Below are 13914 nucleotides of genomic sequence, written 5' to 3' on the forward strand. Positions count from 1 at the left end.
TAGAATGAAATGATAAACAAGAGTACCAAGATTTGTAAGTCCCTTACCTGAGACTATAGAAACTGATCTGTTTTGGGCAGCTTTTGAGATGTTTGTTACATTAATGTTGCTTCTGACCTTGCTTTTTCTCAGACCCATAGTCACACATAATCTGATTGAATGACATGCTGATTGGGCAAACAAAATTTTACTGAAGACATGTATGGAAAACTGCCCAACCCTTGTCATCAGGTGTTTCATGGACCAAATCCTTTCTAAACTCAGCCAAAATATCATTACAAACACAGGGTTATATAAAAACAAGAGCTGTGTTTGTAAAACAGCTATTTTAGAGAAAACAAGGCCCATAACTTACTCAAAAATCAATGTACCAAAACGAAAATTCTCACTTCATCTGTAAGTAATGTTGATAAACTCAAATACCAAAAATCAGCTCAATATCTGAAAACGTTGAATAAAAAACATTCAGAAAAAAGTTTAAATATGGATAAAATTCTCAGCCCAAGGCCCATAACTTAGACAAAAATCAATAGACTGGAACGAATTTCACACTTAGTATGAAGCTCATGTAGGTAGACTAACATACCAAAAATGAGCTCAATATCTGAAAGTGTTGCCTTAAAAACCTCCAGAAAATGGTTATTATAGAAAAAAATATAATTCCAAGTCCCTTAACTTTGCCAAAAATCAATGGACCGGAACAAATTTCACACTTCATCTGTAGGTTATGTAGGTAGACTCACATACCAAAAATCAGCTCAATTTCTGTAAGTGTTGCTTAAAAAACATCCAGAAAACGGCTATTATAGTAAAATTTCTGAGTCCAATGCTCATAACTACACCAAAAGTAAACAGACCGGAAAGAATTTCACACTTCATCATTAGGGCATGTATGACTTTATAGCCTTGCATACCAAAAATCAGCTCAATACATGTATCTGAAAGCATTGCATAAAAATCATCCAGAAAATAATTAATTTCCTTGTCAAAATGACACGTACCTGCAAAGTGATTACCTCCCTTTAAAGCTTATTACTGCCCATAGATCAGTATCTTCATAAAAAAAACAACAGACCACAACGAATTTTACACTTCATTTGTAGGTCATGTAGGTGGACTCACATACCAAATATTAGCTAAATATCTTGAGGTTTCACTTATGACATACATAAACAAGAGGGCCATGGTGGCCCTGTATCGCTCCACTGTTTTTTATGCGAAAAAAGCGTGCAATGCGCATGGATTGAAATGTACTCAAGCATGTGACTTTCTCTTTCTATCCCTCGCCCACTGGGCGCTTAAAGTTGGAAGGGTGAGCATTTTTATACATGGAAAACGGTACTACGGGGTTAACTAAACAGACTAAAAAGCCCATGAAATGTCGCACAGGTCCTTTGCTTATAACGTAGGTACATTTATCTCTCCAAAAGATATTGTCGTTCTTTCTATTTCACATATTTTTAGATGATGAAGATCAAATCTACGCATGTTCTACAAGATTAATGAAAGTTCCTTCATTCAATCATGAATCTTTTTCCAAAATTCCAAAAAGTGTTTGTAGGTTTCAAAGTTTCTGTTACTTATATAGTTCATGACATATGCAAAATACCTTATGACGTAGATCACCTGAACTTTACTTCATTCTTGAGGCATAAGTGAGTGAAGCAGGATTGTTAACGTGGTGAAGAAATTGTTTATTGTACAAAGAAGATATTTGCCTGAGGAAACATAAAGTTACAAGTTTTTCAGGTTCATGAGGTGCCGAAAGGCAGTAGGAATGATAAATTTGTAGAGGTTGTTTGTTAAACAAAATAAATGTTTATGAGACAAAAAATTAAATTATAATTCATCAAGATGTTGCGATCATGGCAACACTACTTGCATATGGCGTGAGGTTTAAAGAGATATCATGACAAACAATTAGCTTGACCTAACTTTCCTTTACTTTTTCCATCTGACGTTGGTTACCTGTCATGTTTGTTTTTTGAAAAATACTAGGATTGCCATATATTGAAATAAGGTATCTGGCCTATTCTTTGATAGGTTGCTAGCAATAGACTTAGCAGCAGTCATGTTATAAACAAGGGGATTGTTCACAGCATCGGTAGAATATACTTTTAATAGATGCATCTTTTTTAAGTTGGATTCTCCTTACTTTTTTGCTACTGAATATTAAAATCACTTAATTTCAATGTAACAATTTGTTGTTAAGTTTATCTTGAACAAATATTTTTTGCAATCTGTTTATAAATCATAAAATGATGTCACTCAAAAAAAAATTATGATAAATATAATAAAACAAGAATTTTGAGAATGTTAACATAAAAGAATAATACTAACCATTTGGTAAAAATCAAACAAAACAATACAAATTTTTCATAAAATGTTATATACAAACAAGGTTAATGGACTAAATATAAACAAACACACTTGAGTGTTCTTCTTGTGTTAATGATGTTTTAAACTGAGTTAAATTAATATATTTAGTTTGTTTACCTTTCAATATCTTGTATTTCACATCTTTAGTTCAATGGCAATGCTATTTCAGTTAACTGAACAGCGTGACAAACATAATTAAGCAGAATATGCATATGAATCTGATTATACACAGATCCACTATCATATAAATCAAATCATGTTTGTCTATTTCCATGTTCGAAAGATCCTCTTCTTAATTGTTTTTACTTCGTGAGTAGACTGAAATCCAATTTGCAAACAGAAACACTGGATTCCGTGACACAAATTCACTGTGTACATTTCTAAACAAAATATGTGTTTCTTGTATCTAAAACATAGTCTTTCGTTGACAAACACATATCATTATTCCTATCAAACTATATGATGTCAGTCGTTAATTCCATTGCTATTTTGTCATTTCAATAATCTTAATTTTCGCTTCACAACGGCGCCATTTGCACACAAAATACCAAACACATTTTAAGAAACCGATTTTAATTGAAAGATTGGGAAACGACAGCCAATGATATCGCTCGTTTTAAAAATGCTAAGGCAGAATCTACCAGTGGAGAGATTTCGCGGGCCGCGTATATATTAAGCGTATGTTCATTTTTGTGACCCCGGGGCAGGGTCAAATTTGACCCCAGGGGCATAATTTGAACAAACTAAGTAGAGAACTATTAGATGTCACTACATACCGAATTTGGTAGCCCTAGGGTTATGGACAAGTAGATTTTTAAAATTTGCACAAAATAGGCTTTATATAAGCATATGTTCAATTTTGTGACCCCCGGGGCAGGATCAAATTTGACCCCTGGGGCATAATTTAAAGAAATTTGGTAGAGGACTATTAGATGTCTCTACATACCAAATTTGATAGCCCTAGGCCCAATGGTTATGGACGAAAAGATTTTGAAAGTTTTCACAAAATAGGCCTTATATAAGCAAATTTTCAAATTTGTGACCCCTGGGGCGGGGTCAATTTGAACAAATTTGAAAGAGGTTCACCCCAGGAACATTCCTGAGAAATTTCATCAGAATTGGACCAGTAGTTTAGGAGAAGAAGATGTTTAAAGGAAAAGTTAACTCACGCACGCACGGACGCACGACGGACACAGGACCATGACATAAGCCCTGCTGGCCTTTGGCCCACGGAGCTAAAAACTGACAGCCTTATCCTGGACCCCGGCAGCCATGTTTTTCAAAAGACGCTGCATACATATACTGGTATCAAACAAGCACATATTAGCTTGTCATAAAGGCAAACAATGGATAGTTTTAAGAGTTTATACAAATTTGCAAACCCCTAAATGTATATACAAGCCATTCAAATATACGTAATTTGGATAATTAATCTAGTTAAATACAAAAAAATCATCATCATCATCACCAATATCATCATAATTATCATCATCATCATTTTAATGATCTTCAAAAATAACTATAATTAACAATTAGTTTGGCAGGTAATTACTTACCTGATGCAATCATGCATGATATCCTGACATATTGTACACTGCAGATTCTCCTCAATGTCATCTTTCTCTGGAATCTTTAAAGAAGCAGTTGCTCTCGTTGCTGTTGTCGATGTTGTTGCCTTAGCAGCTACAGTTATTTCTTGTGCTGTTTTGGATGCTAATTTTGAAGCAGCTTCAGAAGATGATGCAGCTTCAGATGTGTCCAATGCAGCTAGTACTGGTGCAGCTGTGGCTAAACTAGCTGCTGTGGTTGCAGTGGATGAAGACAATGCAATATGTGTTGTACCAGTAGATTGTCCTCTGGGTTTACTTTCGTTTACAAGAGTTGTGTGAGGTTTAGTTGTAGATTCTGCAACCTGAACAGTTTTGAAAAACATAACTGGAAAGCAAAATTAGCCACAAGTACAAGTAAATCATACTAATATCTTAAAAACTTGATTATTTATGAGAATAACTTACTTCATAATTAATTATTTGAATACAAGTTTAATATTAAGGTAAATGTGTCAATTATAAGGAAGTTATGAATACCTTTAGACTAAATATGTTACTTAACTTGAGGAAAAGATATGGGTTTGCACAAAACACATAATCTTAGGATGATTTACATTTTTGCCAAGATATTGATTAATCAATATTTCTTACAAAGTTATGGCTTAGATGGGAATTTTCAATTTTGAACTTTCACCTCTAAGTGTGACCTTGGCTTTTGAGAAAGCGAGACAGGTTTTCCACATAAGACACCGTTTTATGATGGTTAATATTTGTGCCAAGTAACATTAAAATCCACCTACAAATGGCAAAGTTATGGCTGAGACAGGAATTTTCAACCTGCCAAATGGCCAAATGTGACCATCTAAATCTGAGTGTGACCTTGACTTTGAGGTTGAGGTTGAGGTTTCTTTATTTTAAGTCCATCAAAATAATGAAAAGGTATGGCAGAGAAAGGAACGTTGGAATGGAGATCTCAAATCTCGAAGACACACAGATGGACAGTGTGATTGCTATATGCTGCCTTCTTAGAAGAGGTACATAATCCAAACACGGTATTCACTTTTGTATCGAGTTGAAGTTTAGGTTTCTTTCCATTTTCCACTATTCCTTCAACACTTGACTTCCTTTTAAGAGTAGACTTTTCTGGACTAATGTAATTGCAATCTGAGTCTGAAATGACCATTTAACAATATTCATAAATTCAACATGGTAACTGTGAAGACAAGCAACACTAAGCAAACATATTTAAATTAAAAAATAATCAATACTGGTACTTGACATTTCAAATTTTTTGTCATGCATTCTTTAATACTGCAATAGGCATATGAGTTTCTCATTGAATTTGAACATTTCATTAAGTTAAACAAGCATCTATTCCCACTCCATGTTACTTTACATCCAGACAGAAGTGTTCAATATTGAATCTCTAATTAATGAGCTACATATGCATATCAGGGCTTCCCCTGGCTCAAAAATGTCTTTAGCCAAATTCGACTTGCTATGGCAAAATTCTTCTATTTTTTGGCAATTTTTAGGTTTTAATGAAGAAAATGTTGCAGCAAAATAGAATTTTCTTTAGCAAAATATGTCAATTTGTAGCCATTGGCTACAATTCAGAAGTTTTCAAAAGTTCTAAATAAAATGAGTTTTGGGGAATTTTATAATATAGTTTATAGGATATAAAACTTAATTCATTAATTCATCCTCCAAGGACTCCATTGACCTGCACCTTCCTGTGTGTTTTTTAATGTGACCTACTTGCCCACTTTAAGAACCTTCAACTACAGTGGAAACCCTCTAAACCAAATCCTTTCTATACCGGAATCCTCTCTAAACCGCACAAATTGTCTGGTCCAATTTTTTCTCTATAAAACCATGCGTAAAATATCTCCTCAAGACTGGAATCCCCTCAACTCCAAATACCAGTCATTCTGTTGATTAAAATTGGGTTATTCCATACGTTATTGTACCTCTCTTAACCGATTACGGCCGGTTTATTTCACCTCAGACCTAGAGTCAAAAACTTGTGAATAAGGGATTTAAGACACGAGAAATTAGTCGAAAATTTTGCAAACTGTAAAAATTGCAAAACAATTAAAAAGACTTGGCCTGTGATGTACATATTGATCAATAGAAGTGATAATACTGATTATAATTAATGATAACGAACATAGGGTTCTTAAGTGTGTTTTGTTTTTGATGTAGGAAGCCGTGCTTCATTTTAATAAGCTTAATGCTATTTAATTTTGAATTGTTTATTACAATTGCTAATTTAGTGTCATATAAAACGGTGATTTGTAGAGTTGTTGAAGCAGTTGCATTTGGATAGTCATTTAGATTTTCAAATTGGCAATTAAGATAACTAAGACTAAAAATGTCCAAACCTCCTTCTAATCCAAGGCGCGTAAAATTGTCTCTAGAAACCAAAATCAAACTGATAAAAGAGTCAGAGATGTTGCCAAATCCTACACTCAAGATGCTGTCAGAGAAATATGGGGTAGGAAAGTCGACAATCGGGGATATCATATATAAACAAACAGTTAAACTTTGCTGACAGTGTGTGTTTTTCCACATAAGGCTATGCATTTGACGTTGTTTTTTTACCTTCTGAAAGAAAAAAGTCCATTTCCCCTCTTAACCGGAATCCTCTCTGAACCGGAATTTCCTATCTGTCCCGGGGCTGTCCGGTTAAGAGAGGTTTCACTGTACAACCTCTTCACATATTTAGCATTTTACTTCAAGCTTTTCTTTTTAGGCAACGTAAAACTGACCAAAATTAATTAACTCTATCGGTATAATTAAAATTTCCCCCAAATTCACACTCAGTTTCATCTGTTCATTAGATGATTACAAAAAATAACAGAATGATAGTTGGATTGTTTTTTATGTATTCAAATCAGTCTTTGTACGAAAACTTATGTTATCACCATAACAGTACTTACATAAGAGTTTATATATGGGAGTGTAATTCTGTGAAAACAGCGCTAAATGCATGAGCATAAATTGCATCACAGATTACCCTGTGCAGTCTGCACAGGATATACAGGGACAACACTTTCAATTTATATTGGTATTTTTCGTTTAAAGGAAGAGTCTTCTTTATAAAAAAATCTAGTTTAAACATTTCTGATTAGCCTTTATGGACTGGCTGATCTGGGGCTACACTATACACACATGCATGAAGACCCATTGTCCAAAAGCATTTATCAAATCATATAATATTTATGCATTAGGTCAGAATGAATACAGGGGAGTTTAACCTTCCAGTGTGGCGTCCAGAAGGTCAGGGGCAGAGTACTCCTGCGTCCCGCTCTCTTCTAGCTCAGCCTTACGCAGTTCAGCACAGTCCTGGTATACGAAGCCAACGTCTAGAACAGAAATGATGTTAGCAAGGCCTGCACATTTAATAACATTCTGTTGCATGGTACAGCTGATAATTTGAAAATAAACAGATTTATTTGTGGAATGTGGAGATCAACTTCATCTTATTCCTGATTATTTCTATTCAAATGATGAAGGTTCATTCTGGCATTCAGGCATATATTTCTGTATTTTTTCATTTTTAATTTGATGCAGCAATTCTAAATTCTGGTTGCTATGTTTGCCTTACAATATTCCCAGCAAGCTTTTGCATCTTATGTCTGAATACATATGTATAGCACATTTCAAAACTCGATTAAACTTAATTACACTTATCACAGTAAAACATCGGAAAACTAAATTGCATCAAAACTATACTCATTTTTTTTTCTTAATTTTCAAATTTGCTTCAACTTGTGTTGAATTCATTGAAATTCACACTATGAGGGGACAGTTTAAAGAAGCAGGGCAACTTACTAAATTCTTCATTCTCCTTCTTGTATACTACATAAAATTCATCACCATGCTGCAATTCTTTACTCTAAAATAAAAATAAATAAAATTATAATAACTATCAAAAACAATACCGTACTTTTAAAAGCTGTTAAACTAGATTTTTAAGTGCATTTTTTTATTTGAAACAAGTATTTGTAACAAAATTTTGATTCTATTCAATGTAAAATGTTAACTTTGTCTTTGCTGCATTTTATGAAATTCGTCTTCAATGTATAATTTTTCTTGCCTTTTTTTTGTTATTGTAACATATTTGTATCAATATATTACAATTTAAAACATATACAAATCGTGCATACTCTCTTCAAGAGGCATTAATTATGGACGAAAAACCTATATGTCCATTAAATTAAGAGCCCTGAAAAATAATTATTTTTGATAAAAAAGATGAGGTCCAAAAACTTATAGTGTCCAAAAACTAAGAGTATGTACTTAGGTGTTTTTTTTATATTTGTGTCAAATGGCTTCCCCAATATAACAAATTTGAGTTGTTTCTTATTAATGATGATGGGAATGGTGTAATTAGTGGTATCAAACAAGTAACTGATGATTAAACCCTGAACGGAAACCACTTCTTCTTTGAGCGGCTTCACTTCTCCCTAATTTCAGCTAATGGAGAAGTCATGTCTCCCTCAAATTAGAACTTAGGCTGAGCCCTGAGTTCAGATCAAAATGCAAAGCATATCGACAGACACATAAACTTGTTCAATACCAAATTGTGTATGTTCTAAGTGGCCTAGTCATGATTTACTTCAAGTTCTATAGAGAAAATAGTGTTTAATTTCATATACCAAAACACACAAAAAACATATGAAAAATGAGACATTTTTAATTAAAGTTCACGTCTTTACCTTTCCTTTTGTCAGTTTGTATGTCATGTTCAACAAAGTGCCATTTGTACTGAAAACAAATTGAAAAGTCATATAGTTAGTATAGACACAACACATTGACATTTGTCTATAAAAATAGTATCATTTGACATTGACAAAATAATATGATGACAAGATCTTTTGTTCAAACAAATTAAAACACATAAATACATTCAGATAACCTGCCAAAGCAAAACTTTGGTAGACTAAGATTCCATGGTCAATGTCAAAGAGTGTATTTACTCACCTGCTATCATGCAATGTGACCACTCCTGATGCTTCATCCCTCATTAAATAACAGTGATGACCAGACACAAGTTTGTTTTCAGACAAACTGATGTCATTATCTATAAAAAAAACAACACTGTTTAATAACATATTGCATACATCATAACAGGGTTTTTTTCCCACTTTTTGGGAAGATAGCCCATGGCTTTGGAATCGGGAATTTTATCGGCATTTACATGAAATTGGGAAAATAAATTCATTAGCCTTTTTATTCCAAACTAAAAGTCAACTGATTAGGGAAATACTAAATTTGATATAACTCTTTATAATCATTGAAATTAAAAGAACACAATCATATAATACTATGTTAGATGTAATTGAATTAAAATTGAGATAAAATACGCATAAGACACTTCTTTCTAAACAAAAACAAAAAAAAAAAATTCTTTTTGGAAATTGGGAATTTTTTGCCACATTTTGGGAAAAAAGTATACTTTTAGGGATTGGGAACATAGCCGAATTTCGGCTATAAAATCGGGCCAAAAAAAACCCCTGCATAAACATAGTTTACTAGACTAAAATTACAGCCACACCAAGTCTTTATATAGAGCACATAAGTAGTCAGAACTGTCCATGGTACCTATGTTGTTAATATCTTTCTGATACATGGATGAAGCGGCAACAAATATAAAACAAATATAACATTTCTATACTTCATTCCTCAATATATTGCCAGCCAGTACCATCTGTAGATAGAATTTCATTAATACCTCTTTTAAGCAAAACTGATAAGTCTGTGTATCTTTATTTTGACATGATCATCCATATTTAGTCACTAATTCATACATATTTTTATTTATACTAATTGCAAATTTTTCATTTCATAATTTTATTTTAAAGCATGTTTTATATAGTCATACAAATCATTATTAATATACACAATAGGCCGGATGTTTTTTCTAGTTGTTTCTGTCCGAACGGTCTCGTATCCGAATTGTTGCAATACAAATCTTACCGACAGCCCTTCCGATACGGAACACGTTTTCAATGCACTGGAATGGTGGACTTTCATAATCGCTCAAACTGACCAACTGACCCCAAGCATCAACAACTGACATGCTCTTTGTAATCAAAAATACGTGAATTAAGTAATCACTTAACGAGTTGCTATGTCAGCGAAAGCTAAATTATTGACACGAAGTAAATGTAACTATCGAACAGAAAATTGCACATTTTACTGCGGTGTCGTCACTCTAAGACTGTGGATCTTTGTATGTTAATATTTATATGGACAGATCAATGATAAATAAACACCCCTAAGCCACTATACAATTTGCAGCCTGAAGATTAGCGGTTCAGCACATGCTAAAAAGCGGGTTCATTTTGTTGCACATTAATTGATCCATTACCAGCGAGTGCATGGTCTTTAAAAAAGTCTTGTTAACAGAAGATACATATATAGATTTCTACGTTTCTGTGAACAGTTTGGCAACATAATAATTATAAAACAATTTATTGTAAACATTATATTTCAAACAAACGAAATAACACTTCTCACTAGGAAAAATGACCGAATATTGTTTCGTTTATAAATAATCATAATTCGAAACCAATAAATAACAAAGCGGTTCTAACGCTTTTATACTATTAATTTGCCAATATTATTACTCGGTGCGCCAATGGCGTCCGAAGCCTTAAAAACCGTGCTTACAGCCATTCCGGATTGTATTCACGAGAATTTTTTTAAAAGACAATTCCATATCTCCCCATTGGTGCTAAAGGGTAACGTGTGTCATCTATATTCAATGTCTCATGGTAACTTTTTGCACTGAGGGTGGTGGGGGCGATATCATACATCACAGGTGGTTAGCGTGTGGCTATGATATTAATTAGTGAAAACATCATTTTGAATGATAAATAATCATATTATAACGAAAAATTAACTTTTCTGAAAAAAAAAATTTCACTATCAAATATATATATAACAAGGTATGCAACTCAAAATCAGCCCAAAACGGGGTGCATCGCTTTGAACAGCCATATCTTCATCAATTTTGCAGCGATTTTCACGATTTCGGTTTTATTCAACGCAGAAATGAATTTCCTTTCTGGAGACAGTGATCATGCTGTCTTTAAGACTGAAATCTTCACGGAGTAAAGGGCAACTTCCCTATAAAGTTCGTGTAGTTCGATACCATAATTCAATATATATTTGATAGTGAAATATTTTTTTTTTCAGAAAAGTTAATTTTTCGTTATAATATGATTATTTATCATTCAAAATGATGTTTTCACTAATTAATATCATAGCCACACGCTAACCACCTGTGTCATACATATGTGTTTGCACATTAAATGTCTCATGGTAACTTTTTGCACCGACGGTGGTGGGGGCGATATCATACATATGTGTTTGCACATTAAATCATTAAATTTAAATAAAAATAGTTAACACGTCCCTTTAAGTGACCAAGGCATGACAATTGGACCTCTGCTCAACATCGCTACGCACGTTATTTGTAGAGTCTGATCGTTTCAACGTGAAAAACAGGAGAGGCTACATGTATACATAACTTTAAACAAGCAAGATAAGACTCACGCAAGATAAGACTCACGACTTCAAAAGCTAACATTATTCGTTCATATATTGATAGTCATCATTCAAAATCTGTAAAAAAAAATAAAAGAAAAGAAGAGAGTAACGCTTGGGTAGCGCTTTTAAACAATAAATAGGAAAATTGGTTGAGAACGTATGTAGCGTTAATGTAATGTTATTACTAAAGCCTTCGAGACTTTTGCTTCCACAGGTCCCGCGTTCGGATTGCGGAGATAGCCATATTTTTTATTCAACTGGTTTTATCTTTAATGACAATTAGATAAAACTATTCAAAACATAATAGATATGTAAGTAACATACTAAATGAGGTTTTTAAACAATACAAAAATGTGAGAAAAAGTTCCTTTAGGCCAAGATTGGTTAATAACCCATTTATAATTGAAGGACCATTTATAGTCTTAATTCGTCCAGAGAGGACAATGTTTAAGTGCACTGGGTGTGACTTTTTAAGCATCAGCACTATTCGTAGTTTCAGTAAAATAATCAGGGCGTTGACATAACAAAGTAAAATGTTTATGAGTCTGCATACAGTCAGAAACGTAGATAGATGTTATCTACATCTTTGATAAAGTATACAATTATTTTTCCAGGGCAACTTCGTAACCGGCACAAATGTATAAAAATACGAAAACGCACGTGTATTTACATTTTACATGTAATCTTGTCACAGTACTTATTTAATCATAAATTAAATGTATGAAATGATACTTTTACAAGACTTAAAGGGACCTTTTCACAGATTTTGACACGTATTAAAGTTTTCCATTAAATGCTTTAAATTGATAAATGCAAACATTGGAACTTAAAAGCCCCAGTAAAAAACAAGAATAAAATTAAAGAAAGAAACCCTCAACTGGGTTCGAACCACAGACCCCTGTGGTAAAAGTCTATTGCTTAGACCACTCGGCCATCCGTGCTCATACATGTATTTTATACAGTATACAAAAATGTATAGGCAATCCTCGTAGTATCACAAAATATGACGACAACAACAGAACTCTCCAAATTATTCAATCGTTTCGCGTTGCAACGCTTTATAATGTTCAGGTTTTATAATCGTCAAAAGATGAATATAATTGATATTTTAGAGCATGGTAAAAGTTCAGTATTACTGTTGCATCAAAAATATCATAACTACAACGAACATTTGCGAATCTGAAACATTTTTTTTAATTGTGTCAATTTACCAAAACGTGAAAAGGCCACTTAAAGATATATGCAGGACGTGAAAAAGCATAAATCCTATCACTAAAACTTGAACATCAACCTGTAAAAAAACTGTATTTCGAAAGGAAAACCACACAAAAAGGCAAAGGAAAACCTAAGTGCGTTAATTGATAGTATTTTTCTGTATTTTAAGAAGCGGAAAATTGTGGAAATGAAGTGTTTAATGCGCAATAATAAACTCGTGGTTGTATTTTAGGGCATACGTGACAAAACTCACAGCACTACAGATAATCTCATATCGGATGATTGCAAACTGGAACACGATTATAATATTTTGGCTACCGATAGACATGTTGATAATTATTCTAGTGCTGTTTACCTGTGTTCATAAATGCGAATAATATTACTCACATAATTGTAATCAGATTTAGATACGTCCTGAAGTATCCAATTGTTTATTCGTATATTATTCATCCATTCATTGATAAAGACCGCAACGCCAGCCAACCTCAAAACTGTTCTAATATGTTATCTTGTTGTAGTGTAGAGGTTTGTAATTCGAATGTATATACATGTTGCCAAATGACTTAATAACAACACAAGTGTGAGGTTATATATTTAACAGCATTCTAATGTAGCTTAAGTCTAAAACTACTAATAATGATGTTACCCCAAGCAATACATACACGATACTGAATGTTCGGGCTGTCTGACGTTTGTTTTTACTGACACTCTTTAAAATTTATATAATAAATAAAATCTTAAAAACATGTGCGTTTGTGTTGCAGTTTTCGTTATACTGCCAAGTAATGTAACATACCGATATGTAACGCTTTTTACCTTGTAGCAAAGTCATAACAAAAATATGATGTGTTCAAATGCGTGACCACTAGGATGTTAAGATTCGTGGGGCAGCTTTTGCGAGTACCGGTATGTCCGGATGAGGCCGTGTCCTTCATTACAAATGAACTTACTTCAGTTTTACTTTTTTAGTTTTACTTTTGTGATGAATAAGCAAAACAGAAATGCTCGAGCGATCATTACTATATTGCGATTAAGATTAGCGGTGTTTCAGATGCGCGTCGTGGATTATATTATGTGTATTTGCAAACATACATTCATAGAACCTCCTAGTGCTCGAGCACTATGTACCTAAAGCGACTAAGTACTAGTATATGAAATTACTTTAAACGCGAACCAGTTACTTAATTGCGCACTTAATTCTGTGCCA

The 13914-nt window shown here is 33.3% G+C and overlaps 1 protein-coding gene across 5 annotated transcripts in view; it reads right to left on the reverse strand.

The window, feature by feature from the left end:
• LOC127871452 (E3 ubiquitin-protein ligase CHFR-like) overlaps positions 1–13118 on the reverse strand; it is a 51824-nt gene extending 38706 nt beyond the window's left edge. For 2 of the 5 annotated variants that reach the window (XM_052414395.1, XM_052414394.1), the window contains exons 1-7: positions 9915–10275; positions 8919–9018; positions 8654–8702; positions 7767–7830; positions 7190–7297; positions 4990–5099; positions 3936–4291 (exon numbers count right to left, since the gene is read on the reverse strand). In XM_052414395.1, coding sequence (XP_052270355.1) covers positions 3936–4291; positions 4990–5099; positions 7190–7297; positions 7767–7830; positions 8654–8702; positions 8919–9018; positions 9915–10017 — 890 coding nt within the window. In that variant the 5' untranslated portion in view covers positions 10018–10275. Of the gene's footprint in view, positions 1–3935; positions 4292–4989; positions 5100–7189; positions 7298–7766; positions 7831–8653; positions 8703–8918; positions 9019–9837; positions 10277–13094 lie in introns of those variants that run through there. The other 3 variants (XR_008045344.1, XM_052414397.1, XM_052414396.1) reach the window with 3 other exon arrangements.
• Positions 13119–13914: the final 796 nt, after the last annotated feature.

The sequence above is a fragment of the Dreissena polymorpha genome, chromosome 3 (genome assembly GCF_020536995.1).
Source record: "Dreissena polymorpha isolate Duluth1 chromosome 3, UMN_Dpol_1.0, whole genome shotgun sequence".
Taxonomy (NCBI): Eukaryota; Metazoa; Mollusca; class Bivalvia; order Myida; family Dreissenidae; genus Dreissena; species Dreissena polymorpha.